The 14715-nt window shown below is 34.1% G+C and overlaps 1 protein-coding gene across 1 annotated transcript in view; it reads left to right on the plus strand.

Annotated features, from left to right (window-relative positions):
- RAB21 (RAB21, member RAS oncogene family) overlaps positions 1-14715 on the plus strand; it is a 28005-nt gene that overhangs the window by 2683 nt on the left and 10607 nt on the right. Inside the window, exons 2-4 of the mRNA XM_039866028.1 lie at positions 8189-8248; positions 8970-9077; positions 11883-11946. Of these exons, the coding sequence (XP_039721962.1) occupies positions 8189-8248; positions 8970-9077; positions 11883-11946 (232 nt within the window). The remainder of the gene's footprint in view (positions 1-8188; positions 8249-8969; positions 9078-11882; positions 11947-14715) is intronic.

Here is a 14715-nt window from a genome sequence, read left to right on the forward strand (position 1 = left end):
ATTGAGGATTTTGTGGCATACCTGTGTGTAGAAACAGTATTATGTCTAATCTCTTTCTTGCAGGTACAAGTTTATCTCATCTTAATTTTTTCAGAGAAATTTGACTTCAGTATGACCCATAAAAACACAACCTCGTATGCTTTTAATTTCCAAACAGAGATCATGCAGAAGATAGGAGAGAAAGAGTTCCCCTTTTTTCTTGTCAACAAAACAACCTACTACTACCTATTTTTGTAAAACATTTTGTGTTTTTGCAAAGTATACTCTCAGGCATTCATATTTCAAAGAATTATAGTCTGAGAGGAACCCAAGATAGTTTATGGTTCTCCATTTCAAGCTTTTGTTTAATATTTCAGTTGAGTGTCCACTTTTCTCTGTACATCTTGAAGGTGTGATGAACTGATAATATAGAAAGTAGAAAACTATACCCTGAGGTGGCCAGTTTCATTTTTAGATAGGTTTGATTTCTAGTAAGTTTCTCTGTTGGTAAAACCAAAATCTGTTTCCCTGTATTTTCCAGTCCTAGTTCTGCCCTCTGAATCTTGGTTGCTCATGCCATCTCTTCTGATAGTTGAAGATAGCTATCACATCTTAGGTCTTGTCTTCTCTTTGTTAAACAGCTCTAGTCTCTTTAACTGGATCTCCTATGATATCATTGTAAATCATTTCACTATTTTGACATCTTTTCTAGACACTCACCATTTAATCATTGTCCCCTTAAAATGCGATGCCTTGAGCTGTAGAAATAATTCCATGTGTCGTTTGAACTGAGTAGAGAGGTGCTAGCTATCACCTCCCTTATTGAGAATTGTTTTCTAACACTGAAGCAGAAAAGATTCTGTGATCTTTTTGGGTAGCTGTCACATTGATTAATATTGGGCTTGTTATCTTAGTCTTTTTTGCTTCAAAAAAAAAAAAAGTGTTACATTCCTCAAATTTGAATTTTGTAGTTAAGTATTTGTATCCCTAATGTATTTGACCCATTAAAGTGAGCTTCGATTGATTTGCTTCAGTGGGTAAAGCCTGTTAATATCCTTTTCAATTTTGATTCTGTAGTTGAAGAAGCATTGAGCTTCTGCAGGTCAGGCACTTGGGTTGGGTTCTGGGCATGCAAAGAAGAATAAGGCATGAGCCCTACTGTCTGGATTAGCGATTCATTTTAACTTTGTCCCCTGATGATTTGATAAGAATGTCTTTAATTTCTCATCAGGTCATTAATAAAGACTGAAAGAAGTGGGGCGGGGTGGGGGGAGAAGGCCAAGTACAAAGCTCTGCAGCCGGTCTCACTGTAGTCAAGTGATGTGTGACCAGAGATATATATTTCTTTAGACATGCACAATCTTAGGGTGGGGCTTTTTCGGACTATGCATGGGCCACAGTCCTCTTTCTCCTTGGGTGAGAAACAGTTATTAAGGGAGTGTTGTATATATTAGTGATAATGGAAGCAGAAAGCAGCTTAAGACTGACTGCAGTGGGCTACTACCTAGTGGATACAAAGCCTTTAATGAAAATGGTTATTCCAGGATTACAAATCTAACTTTTCTGTCATAGCTACATTAGTCTTGCCCACAGGGGATGTCATGAGATGCTTTGTCAAGTTCTTGAAGACAGGATACAGTGTGTTTCTTCATTAGGAGGCCATACAATGTGGTAAAAGGGAGAATACTTTGAAGTTAGACTTTGGATTGAATTTTGGCTTCTACTTATAGCCATCATGATCTTGGCAGGTTATTTTAATGTTTCGTAAGCTGGCTCTTTATTTATTAAATGGGAGAATCTCATTCATAAGATTTTTATGTGGGTTAAATAGAGAGCCATCATCTGTAAAGCTCCTAGCATAGTGTCTGGTACATGTTTGTTAATCAATATTTGCTGTTGAATAAATAGGTGGTACTTAATTTGTGTTGGTTTCTTTCATGGTAACTCAGTCAAAAAGGTAATGGAATTAATTTGACATGAATTATTTTGAGAACCTATGCTACATATGGGATCACTACATTTTAAAATTACTTATAGATTATCTATGTATCTATACACACATACACATAGATACATACATACTTATATACATATGTATTTGTATCCTTAACCTGGCCCAGGAAACTTGATCTTACATAAAATCCCCAAGTTCTCTTATGTGATTTCCCCACTGATTGGAGGCTTTGATAAAATTGATAGAAACAAGAAAGACAACCAGAGTGAGGGAGTTACTGCTTTGTCTCTGGAATTTATTAAGGCAGTACTGCTGAACCTGAGCAATTAAATTCCAGAATTGTTTATTTAATACCTGTTATATATCAAATATTGTGCTAGCCAGGGAATATAGAGATGAGTAAGATACTTTAACTGTTAGCTAGTTTTCTTGACTTTACGTATTCTTAAATGTTTGTGCCATTTCGATTATTACCACCTCCTGTCTTTGGTATGTATATATGTTTGTGCTATTGAGTGATCACTTTTTTTCTTTAGATGTGCCTTCTTTTTTCCCTTATTGAGATGTTTTAAGATTATGAATCTAGTAAGTGCCTTCTATCACTTTTAACTAGTTTCCTATGTAAAAAAACTTGATAATCAGAACCATCGGTCACCTTCCTTTTTAGAATTTTAACTGGAATTCTACCTATTTGTCTCATAAAGTGTAGAGTAGGTGCCTGTTATTTATTAGCAAGGCAGTGCTGTAAGGGCACATAATATCCTGACAGTTTGGCAAATGAGGAAACTAAGACTTGGACTAAATTTCTAAGGTCCCACAAATAGTAATGGTGTACCATTTTTTTCTTAAGCTAAGCCTACTACTTTTTTTTTTTTCATGTACCTTAACCTCCTGAGCAACACTTTCATTCTGGTTCTAGCAGTTGATTTTTCACTTGGCATTGCAGCCTCTGGTCTAGGATTCTGGGCTTTCTTATTTGTAAGATTAATGTTTTTAATGTCTGAAATAATCTTCCAAGTTGTTCTGGAAGACGCATCACTGTTGATTCAGCCAATTCAGTCACAATATTTTTTCCCCTTTAGTATTTTGCTTGATATATGTGGGCAATAAAGGGTGGGTGATTTTTTTTTTTAAGAAAAGAGTTTTTCTGAATTGCGACTTCGAAATCCTAATATATAGGTATTCTGTAGCTGAGTGCCATTTTCTGCTTTGTGTTTTGGGCTACTCCTTAGAAGTGAGTTTTGACTCTCAAGATATTCGCTTGGACTCTAAATTGATTGTAATCTCTCTTTTTAGAAACTAAAGAAGAGAAATGTTGAGGTACTCAAAGCACTCAGCTCAGTTTTCTTCCCTTTAAAAAAAAATGGAAATAATTGACATATAACATTGTGTAAATTTAAGGTTTACAACATATTAATTTGTTACATTTATATATTACGATTGCCATTGTAGTAATCCAACTTAGTTTTCTGATAGCAAATTTTTATTTCCTTGCTATAGAGGACTAATTTTATGTTATCAGCCTGAATCCTTTCATCTCTTAAGTCTGGAAGCAGTAATAGATTAAGTACTAAGGCTGGAAACAGTGTTAGTGAGTGTAGCAAAAATAATGTAACTGTTTAGTTACACATACACACACATTATTGAAAGTCTGTTGAACTTAAAATTTATTAAAGATGGGGAAAGTGTCCAAAATTCAGTTAGTATGTTACATTAGATAATTTTGCTTTGTTATGGTTAGCAGGCACAGCAAGTGAGTGATCTGGCTAACGATAACAGCAAAACCCAAAAACTGATAAAGAACTTATGAAAAGACTTTAATTTGGTAGATATAATTTGTTCTTATTATCTCTCTCCTATAATCCTACTTTGGTTTTTTTAAGTAGAGATTTAAAAAAATTTATCCACTATGATTTCAGATGTTGGGTAAAAAAAGCATCAGGTATAAATGAGGGATGTCAGCCTGAGCTAATAAGATTGTTAATTTTGTTAATACCCTTAAGGTTTGAAAGATGAAATCATTGGAATTAGAAGAAGTAGTGGTGCTATAACTCAGGGTTTGGAGGAATAAAGTGGGAAATGTACCATTACTTTGATCCTCATTACTTTGTGCTTACCCCAAGAATATTTTGGGAGATGAGTTGGTGTCCAGGAACACTTAATGTCCAAGTGGAAGAGTGCCAGGTTAAGAATGTGTGTATGTTCTAGAATAGGCAGCTTTGTGCAATGGAAAAAGCACTGTGGAGTCGAGACAGGCTTCCATCCACTGCAGCCCCTGACTGAGTTGTCTGACCTTGAGTGTCACTGTATTTCTTTAAATCTCAAGTTCACAACTATAAAATTGGGATAATTACCTATTTCACAGGGCTCGTTATGAAGATTAAATGAGAAAGCCCAACCACAGTGCTTGACACATACTACGTACTATTTTTTTTTTCTTCCTATATTCCTAGAACCTTTGGAATTGATACTGTTTAATACCACTTTTCTCTCCCTTTTCTAGACTAGGATTCTTCACTGAGATGTTTTCAGGGATTTATAAATCCCTTTGGAAACCATGTGAAAATTGTTTTTGGCATTTTGCATATGAGCTGTTTTCTTGTGAGTCAGTGAGTTCAAAGCTTTCACTAGATTCTCAAAGTTAAGTCCACACCCTTCTCCCATTCTACCTACCATGTAACAGAATTAAGAACCACTGCTCCAGAGTAAGTATTGTTAACTACAAGTGGTTTTAGGAGTCTGGACAAATTTCAGGCTTTTGATCGTTGGCTGCTATCTTGATGTTAAAATCTTTTCAGCTCTATTTTCAATGTAATTGTATTTGCTTTTAAAACAAGATGTTTGCTACTTAAGAAAATATAAAATATTTAAAACTTCAAGATGTCTATAAAATGAGATAGATATTACATAAGAAATTTTTCCATAGAATGGGACTTAGATTTTTCATTATAAGGGGGAAAAAAACTTTAGTGGGGACCGTTCGATATGTGCTTTATGAATGCATCAGGTGTTTGAGTTAAAATGATTTGGTTTATGAGGAAACTTTGAGGAGCACATCTCTTGCATATATTAAATTATACTTGCATTAATTAACCCAGGTATATTGTAGATATGTTTATCTACAGTAGCAGTACAGTTGAACGTGTGTTTGAACTGGGTAGGTCTACTTAAATGGGGATTTTTTTTCAATGAATACATACAGTAATGTAAATGCATTTTCCTTATCTTAACATTTTCTTTTCTCTAGCTTACTTTACTATAACAATACAATATATAATACATATAACATAAAAATATGTGTTAATCAACTTACTGGTAAGGCTTCTTCTGGTCAGCAGTAGGTTATTTTTTATTAGTTAAGTTTTTGGGGAGTCAGAAGTTATATACAGGTTTTCAACTGTGTGAGGAACTGCGCCCTTAACCCCTACAATACTCAAGGGTCAACTGTATTTGCATATCTGCTCTGGGCAGAACTATGGCTCTGCTATTTCTGCTTCCTCCACTGGAGAAGAAGTGTTAGTTTAGATCTCAGTTGGGGAGATACCATAGCATAGATCTTATAAGTTGTGTTTGGGGCCAGACTACAAGGCTATCAGATCCTACTCTATCACTTACTGTGTGACTTCGGTACTATGTGAAGATACTTACCCTTCCTGTGTCTGTTTCCACATCTATAATATTTGGATAATATATCTAATTCACAGTGTGTTATGAGAATTAAATGAGTTAATATTGAAAAACTCTTAGAACACTGCTCATTTCATTGTAATCACTATGAAAGTGTTAATAAAAATATGTAATCTGATTAAAAAGACATATCTATGAAAAGAAAACTTAAAAAGCAGTATATACTGTATATTATAAGAATAGGGTTCCTAAAATTCTTCAGGATAGGGAAACTGGGTTTTATGGGTGATTTGAGAAAGCTTAAAAATTCAGAGAAGGTGTATAGCTCATGAACTGACTTTGGATAGAAGCGATTCAGATAGAAAATAAAGAATAGGCCCAAATTAGAGGGGAATTTTCTGAACAAACAGAATTGGGGTTTGGTAGGTTGTTTGGGAATACAGAATGATGAGGGAGAATATTCAATGACGATATTTCTAAGGTTCTAAACTTCAGTGATTTGGAGAATGTGCTCAAAATACTAAAGTTGGAATGGAAAGCCAATTTTGGAGAGATCAGTCTAATTTTGAATGTGTTTGACAGAGAGGCACTTAAGTTGACCTATAAAATATTTGAATAGGTTTAGGATTTTGAGTTTCTTTAAATAGCATTTATATCGAAACCATGAAAATGGATGAGGTCAAATAAATTACACAACTAATAAGTGGCAAAGCTAGGATTCAAATACAAAGCTCTGCTTCAAAGTTCATATTCTTAGCCCCGGTACTGTATGTACTGAGTGGGAGATGTCCTTTATTCACATTTATTGTTATAGCATGTATTTGTTTTTCTCATTTTCCAAGTAATTTCTTTTATTATTTTGCCATTTAATTTCTTTTATACCCTTCCCATATAATTCTTACTTGTTTCATTTTAATAAAATACATTTAGTATAGCTTGGGACTTGAAGGCAGATATTCTTGGATTTGATCTCATCTCTGCCATTTATATATCTATCTCTGGATTCCTTAGAAACCACTAAATCTAGTGGCGTTTTTTTAGTTCTAATTTTCCTTTGTGTGCATACAGCAGGAAGTCCGTCCCAAAATCTAGGTTCCCTATCCTTCAATAATGATTCACCATTCTAGCTTTTTGTCAGTTCTAGCTTTCTTCTCTGTACTTTTCTTTTGTATAGCTACACCTAAATCTGACTGTCTCTTTGAACTTGGCTCTTTATTTCTTTTTTAAACGTGTCAGCTGACTCTGGATTCTTATTATATTTACTTTTCAGTTACTCTTCATTCTTTTTTCTATCTTCATAGACTCAGTTCAGGCCCTTTTTTTCTCTCCAACTTTGTAATAGCCTTTAGGCTCCCAGGTCTAGTCCTGTCCTTTCCAGTCCAACCTCCCCTCCCATCCCAAAGTCATTCTCTTAAAGTGTAGATTTTATACTTCCCACTGCTAAATAATTCTTTAGTGATTCTCTATTATCTCCTAACACTTATTCCTTAGGATGAACTAGGTTTTTCTCTAGAGTAAAAGGTCAAATGAGTTTGGGGAATGCTTGTATAAATGGAATTAGCCTTCCTTTTGGCAGAATTTTAATGTCGCAATATGCATTGTGAATGTACAAAGGGGACACAGAGCAATATGCAGCGTTTCCCAATTATACCTGACTGTAGTATACATTTAAGGAAAAAATACATGTCTACTGTCTTGGAATAGGTTATGTTAAGACCCACAAGGTAACTAATGCCCATACTTCTTTCTAGTCATGGAATTCTAGGACTTTTTTTTGGTTCATTCACTCTTTGCCTATGTTTGTAGTCTTGTCTCTGGCATTGACTATACAACTTGGAGTTTCCCATGGGGCGGAGAATTACGTGTTTCAGGCTTGAGTGGTTTCACTCATCTCTCAGAGAAAACCCCTACTATGAGTAATGGGAAGATTACCACCTTCTCTCTGAAGCTACCTTTGACTCATCCAGGCAGGCTTTACACTACCTTTTTTTTTTTTTAGCTCTCCTTATAGTATACTCAGCAAGACCATTCATTTTAACAGTTATCACATGATATTGTAATTCTTTTTACATTTTTATTTCTATTTTATTTCATTATTTTATATGAAACATTGTTTAACGTAAAATATACTATAGCTCTTTGAAGGCTGGAACCATTTCCTTTTATTTCTGTGACATTAGTACCTAAGAAAATTATTAAAAATAAATAATTGAATTATAAAATAATTACAGCAACATTTTAAATAATATTGGTATTTATACAGTTAAGTAAATGAATAAAAATTTATCTCATCTTAGAAATCTCTTAGACTTTCTATAATAAATAGGTAAGGTGGCATCAAATTATATTCTCTAAAAAATTTTTTATGGGGAAAACTAAGAAAATATTTAATTATTAATTTTTCTTTGTATTTTTCATAACATGTTCATAAAACTATTTTCTTAGAATATAAGTAATGTTCTGTCTTCGGTGAAAACAATGTTTAATCATTAATAAAAACTCAGTGATTACTTTTTCTCCCAGATAACTTGAGTTTCATATTCAGATGATTTATTCATTTATAGTTTTTAGGATAAGAAACATTATTTTATATGAAACATTGTTTAACATATATATCTTTTTTCTTAGGCATCATTCTTAACAAAGAAGTTAAATATTGGTGGGAAAAGAGTAAACCTTGCTATATGGGTAAGTTAACTTTTTCAACTGTTTGAATGAAGCCTCTAATAACTAATTGGTACTCTAATAACTAATTGGCTCAAGGAATAGCTTTTTTTTTTTTTTTAAGTGAATGTTAGCCAAAACTTTTTTAAATAAACATTTTCCCCCCTAAAATCTGGCAAATAATTATATCTTGAATATAATCATATACAAGAGTATTGCCATCATAACTTATCAGGTGGGTAAAGGTTAACTCGGAGGGATTCCGTGTCAGAGAGAGAAAAGGACAGGGTGGATGGACAGCCTGCCTGGCTTTTTATTCCCTTGCGTTCCAACCTTCCAAGTGGCTACTGGAGAGTAAGGGAAGGGTAATACAGTAGGGTTCCTGTTGGCAGGTGGTTCTGATGCATGCTCTCTTTTCTTGTCTCCTCCCTCTATGGGGAGCTTAAATTTAGGGCAAAGCCTATTTCTGGCTTATAATGCCATCTCGGCCATTCTGACCCTCAGGCAACTGTACTTTTTTTTAGTGGGGGTGGAAAGATTGCTCAGGAGGAAGAGGGTAGGGAGAGGAAATGTAACCTTTGTATAACAGTAAAACATTAATATTGGTTATAACTTGACTTAAAAAAATTTTTTTTGTAAGCTGCTTTGTTCTTTTTAATTTCTAATTAGTCAGAAGTTTACTGTAGTTGTAATAGCAGATGTATTTTTTTCTTCTGATCTAATAAGCATTTGTTTCTTTATTTAGGATACAGCAGGTCAAGAGAGATTCCATGCATTGGGTCCAATTTACTACAGAGATTCAAATGGAGCTATTTTAGTTTATGATATAACGGATGAAGATTCTTTTCAGAAGGTATTCTATTTACTTATGGGTAGATAACGTAATAGAAGAACACTAATTTTTAAGTCTCCATAACATGCCTTTGTTTACCAATGTGATTAGTCTTGGTTTTAAATATAAAGTATAATTTTTGCATAAATGGTGACCACTCATTTTTTAATGGAGTAATTCATGGATATCAGAGTTATTAATAGTTTATTAAATGGCTTTCTCAGATATTAGGAAAGGGAAATAATCTAAAATAAGGCTTCAGTAAAGTATAGGGATTTTTTTTCTCCCTGTTAAAGAAAAATCATATCCATTTCTTTGACTCCATTCACACTGGGCACATGAATCCTTGGTATGGCTGCACGGGCTCCCTAATTGAAAAGAGGAAAAGAACTAAATCAAATTTAAGCTCTTTCTCCTCATTTAATATTCTGGAGGATATATAAATTTTAAAAACATTTATTTTAAAGTTCCTCCATTTTTTTCACCCTTTTAACCATACACAAATGTAGGGCTTTTAAAGTTGGTTGGGACCAAAAAAGGGTTGTCATTAAACTTATCTCTGAATTCTCATCACAGTTGGGATAATAGAGACATTACTTATTTGACCTTTCCTCTGAAAGCCCCTGTTGAAATTTGTCAAAAACAGTAACTGAAAGGGATAATTTCCAAGGCAAAAAAACTTACCTTGCCTTGAGCTACAGTTTTGCTCTTGTTGAAATTGGTTGCCTTTTTAGTTTTTATTTTTCTTTTCATTTCCCAGTATTTAACTGATGAAGCAGATATACAAGTTAACTCTTGGATTATTAATGACGTTGAAAAACTTAGTTCAAAGAGTAGGGAAATGAAATAATAGGTAGCTTACAGATTTAATGATATTTTAAAAAGTTATTTGGGGGCTGCTATTTGGTGATATTTGTTATCCCGTTCTGCCTTTGACATTAAAAAAATGGGTTAAGTCTTTTATGGAATAAGAGAAGGTCAAATCTTTTAGGTTGAAAGTGACCATTTATCTCTTTCTGCATAACAAAACCTCTAAAACATGGTGGTTTATAATGATTTATTATTTCTCATGATTTTGTGGGTCCTCTGCTCCATTTCGTGTCAGTGCAGTCTCTCATGCTGCTGCATTGAACTCAGAGTTTGGCTGTACCAGGACCCCATTCAAGAGATCCTGATTCTCCTCTATGGCCTCGTACTTCATCTGATATCTTATCCTCTGGTACTCTCTCCACATACTCTATCATTATCCATATTCTAGTCTAAGCTGCTTATGTGACAGCTGGCTTCCAAGAGTATAGTTGATAGGCCTTCATAAGACTTAGGTCTGGAGCTGGTATAGCATTACGTCTGCCATGTTCTCTTTGTCGACGCAAGTTACAATGCTAGCCCAAATTCAGAGGGAGGGTAAATAGATTCTACCTCTTGATAGGAGGATTGGCAAAAAATTTGTGACCATCTAACTCATCACAGAATGTATGGGATAATGAGTAGGATGCCTGCATAGGAAGATCTTACTGGAGGTGAATAAAAGAATTTTTTTTTTAATTACTTAGATTTAGTAGGTTGTGATACTGTATGTACAGGGAGTAATGCATAATTGGATTCTGGTATGTTTCTTTTGAACTGATGAGAAGGTACATTTTATAACAGTACTATCACATTTTTCTTATGTGAAATCAACTAGAGGTGGAAGTTAAATGCTTCTCTGAAAACTTTATACATGTATGTGAATGAAACAAAAAGATAGGGCTATCTTTCAGTGCTACCACAAAGATAAGGTGATGATATTGATTACCTTTGCTTTTATAAAGATTTTGAGTTTACTAAAGATAGTTCCTCTGCATTCTTGCAGAGAATAGGAGTGTGGAACTATTAACATTTGTACCATAGGACTAGATGTGTGTGTATTTTTTTTAGGAAGGTGTATAAGTTCTGTGTAATTTGATCATGTAGAGGTCAAATTCCATTACAAAAAGTGAAAGAAGGTATCCAAGTTTGTTCTTTATCATATTTTATTGGAGTCAATATATTTAAAATTATGAGTTCAAAAGATTAATTTACTTAATTCCAATTTACTCCAACTGTGCCTACTGCTAGGCTTCATCCATAGTGAAGAATCATTTTGTTATTGGAGTCATTGTATACTAGTGGTTCTCCAGGATGAGATGGCAATGTCTGGAGACATCTTTGGTTGTCACAACTGGAGGTTGGTACTGGTATCTAGTGTGTAGGAGGTTAGGGATGCTGCTAAACAGTATACATTGGACAGGACAGTCCCTCACAATAGAGAATTGTCTGAGCCAAAATATCAGTAGTGCCATGGTTGAAAAAAACCTGTTAGACACTAAAGGATGAAAATTTATTTCACCAGTCTTTTTGGTGCTCATATACATTGTTTTCCTTTAAATGTGTGCTACAGAAGCTCCCATGCCCTATATTTCAGAACCAATTGGGTTAAGCTCATGCATTTTTAACTCCAAAATAACTATACAAATAATCTGTTTTCAGAGACTGGAGTTGACATGCTTTTGCCCTGGTGAATAGCTTTGCTTGAGTCTATGGATAATTTAGGAAAGTTTGTAATCAGAAGTGCTTCTGTCTATACCTATATGCAGATAGAGAAATATTTCCATTGGGTGTTTGTATGTGTGTGGTTTGTAGTTTAATCTGGCAATAAATAATCCTACATTTAATCATTCCTAGTAATTAAACATGTGGGTTGTTAGCCAAATTCTGAGGTATTTTGACAGTGTTGAATTTTGGGGTGTTGTAATGGTAGTCATTGTAACAGGATTTGTTTTAATGTTAACTTTTTTGTATACACAGGTAAAAAACTGGGTCAAAGAATTACGGAAAATGTTGGGAAATGAAATCTGTTTATGTATAGTTGGTAAGCATCATTACTTTTAAAAAATGTCCTTTGTTTCTTTAATGCTTTATTACAGAATAGTAAACCAGTAATTCTTATTTTAAAGTTATATGAGAAAAGAAGAATGGCATTTTAATACTTAATATTTTAGAATAATTTAGTATTTGAAGTCATCTTTTAGGGGATTCAAATCAAACTCTGCACTTCAAGGAGTGCCTTGGGTAGGAAGTTAGGAGCTAAACAGGTAAGGCTTTAAGTCCCCAGCCTTGCTTCAGCTTGACTTTTAGTTTTTCACTGTAAGATTTTGTTTAGGAAAAAGTTCAGGGACTACCAAAAAATAAAATTAAAACAAATGACTTAAGCTAATGTTCCTGTTCTGTACATTTGACTGTACACATTTTCAAGTTAAGGACAAATGTATAAGGATATGAGTAGATCATGATACTAGAAAGGAAGAATATTCTTAATGGGTAAAATAAAAGTGCTCCAGAACTCTTTGAGTTCTGGAATTTCTCTTTGATTCCCCTTTTCTTTAGATTATTATTTTTTCATGTAATAACTAATTATTGAGCAATAAAGTATACCAGATGCTGTGCTATATACTCAGTAGGTGTTATCTCATGTGATCCTCATAACCCTTTGAGGGCTTTATAGAGGAAACTGAGCCTTGGAGATGATTAATAACTTGACCAATATCAGGTAGCTATTGAAGATGGAATTTAAATTGAAGTCATTCTGACTCCTGTGCTTATGTTATTAATCCTTATAATGAATAGACTCATGCTGTTTCTCTCTTCCTTTCTGTATTACTGATAGAGTAGAAATGGCTTGGGAGAAACCAGGAGAGTTTTAGTGGGAGAAGTAGAATGAAACGGTCAGCATGGGCTTCTCCTAGCCTTAAGAGTTTTTGTTTTTAACTTGAGCTTATGTTTGTTGCATTTTATCACCATTAAATGTATAGTCAGCTTTTCAGTTCCAGATCAGGATGCAGGACTAGAGGAAGAGGCCAAGGAGATGACCTGGCCTGATTTTCAGTCTACATGCTAGATGTTTGGCTAGATGTTGGGAGTATTTCAAACCAGAACACTGATCAAAGCTAGTCATTAGTGAGTTTGGCCTAGCTTTATGTGGTATATGAGACTTCTTGGGAGTTGAAGTGGCCAAAATAGGTGAACAACTGAAGATTTGATTACTTGTGATTCTGGTTATCTCAGAAAAGACAAAGAAATAACCAACATATACTTAAGAAAGCAAAGAAGCCCCAAGAACTTGTGATTTGACCAAGGTTACAAAGTAATGTTTTTTTGTTTGTTTGTTTTGTTTTTAAATTAGCTAGTTAAATAAGCTTATGAATGATTAGCTTAAACTGTATATTCTTCAAGTTCATATTATAAGAAGGTTTAGGAATGAATACTGGATCTGGTAGCTTACTACCTCAAGTAGGGTCAGATGCTCTTCATTTAATGTTATATAATGTTTATTAATGATTGGTATAAAATGCTCTTTTTTCCTTGGCAAATGTGACATAGAGTTTTAGTTGTAATTCAGAGTTGGGAGATTTTGAGAGCCCATTTACCACAAAAGGAGAATTTCTCAAAGTTAATATATCCATGTAACCAATATCTTAGAAGCCCCCTTGTGCTGTTTTTTCATCCCAGCACTACCCAGCTGCCTTCCCCTCACTGCCCCCACTGCCAAACACTATCTTGACTTTTTACTGCATGGTTTAATTTTGTTTTGAATTTTATATAAATGGAATCATATAGCATGTACTCCTTTTTGTCTGGTTCCTTTGGCTTTACATTATGTTTGCAAGATTCCTCTGTGTTGTTGTATGTAGTTGTAGTTTATTCTTTTTGCTGTCTTACTTTATTCTATGAATATTTCACAGTTTATCCTTTTGTTGTTGGTGGACATTTGCATTATTTATTTTTTTTAACCTATTGATCTTCATTCTATTCTCTATAGTAGTTCAGTGTTTTATTGCTAGTAGTTTTATTTATAGTAGTTCTTCTGTTTTATTGCTAACTTCAAAATAATAATACCTCTCAGGATTTTGGTAAAGATTAAGTAATGATTTGGAAAACACTTGGCACAGAGAAGGCATTTGACAAACATTTGTTTCTTTCCCTTTACGTAAGACAACCTTTCAGACATTTAAAGCCTGCTTGGATGGTTCACCTACAGTCTTACATTCTTGGTCTTCAACTGTTTTTCACTTGGCCTAACTTCCAAACATTCTTATTATTCTGATTATTTTTTCCTAGGTTTATTTCAGTGTATCAGTGTGTCTCTTACACTTGAACACTAGAATCCAAACGTTGAGCCAGTGTATTTTTACGTGGTTCTCTCTTTTTAAAATCCCCATGCTGTTCTTCTACCAACATTGCCCAAGATTGTATACACTTTTTAGCAGCCATGTCAATCACTGTCTCTTTTATATAGATTATAGTTAACAAAAATCTGAATTCCTTTTTTTTTTGCTTTTTTTTCCTTTTTCTCCTGTCTACCTCCCTCTTCCCCCCTCCCCTCTGGTAACCACTAGTCCATTGTCCATGGCCATGAATTCATTTTGTATAGGCATTGGTCTTTTGTCAGGCTTTTCCCATCTTGTTCTTATATAAGTGTTTAAACCCAAGTGTAAGAATTCCTTATGTTTATGAATCTTTATGTTTGATATATGCTCTAGCTTTTTCATGTGCAAATTAGATACTGAGCTTTCTAGATCCTTATCTAAACCACTGATAGTGTGTTAACCACTATGAAGTATAGAGAACCCTGTACTTCATT

The sequence above is a fragment of the Pteropus medius genome, unplaced genomic scaffold (genome assembly GCF_902729225.1).
Source record: "Pteropus medius unplaced genomic scaffold, Ma_sr-lr_union100, whole genome shotgun sequence".
Lineage (NCBI taxonomy): Eukaryota > Metazoa > Chordata > Mammalia > Chiroptera > Pteropodidae > Pteropus > Pteropus medius.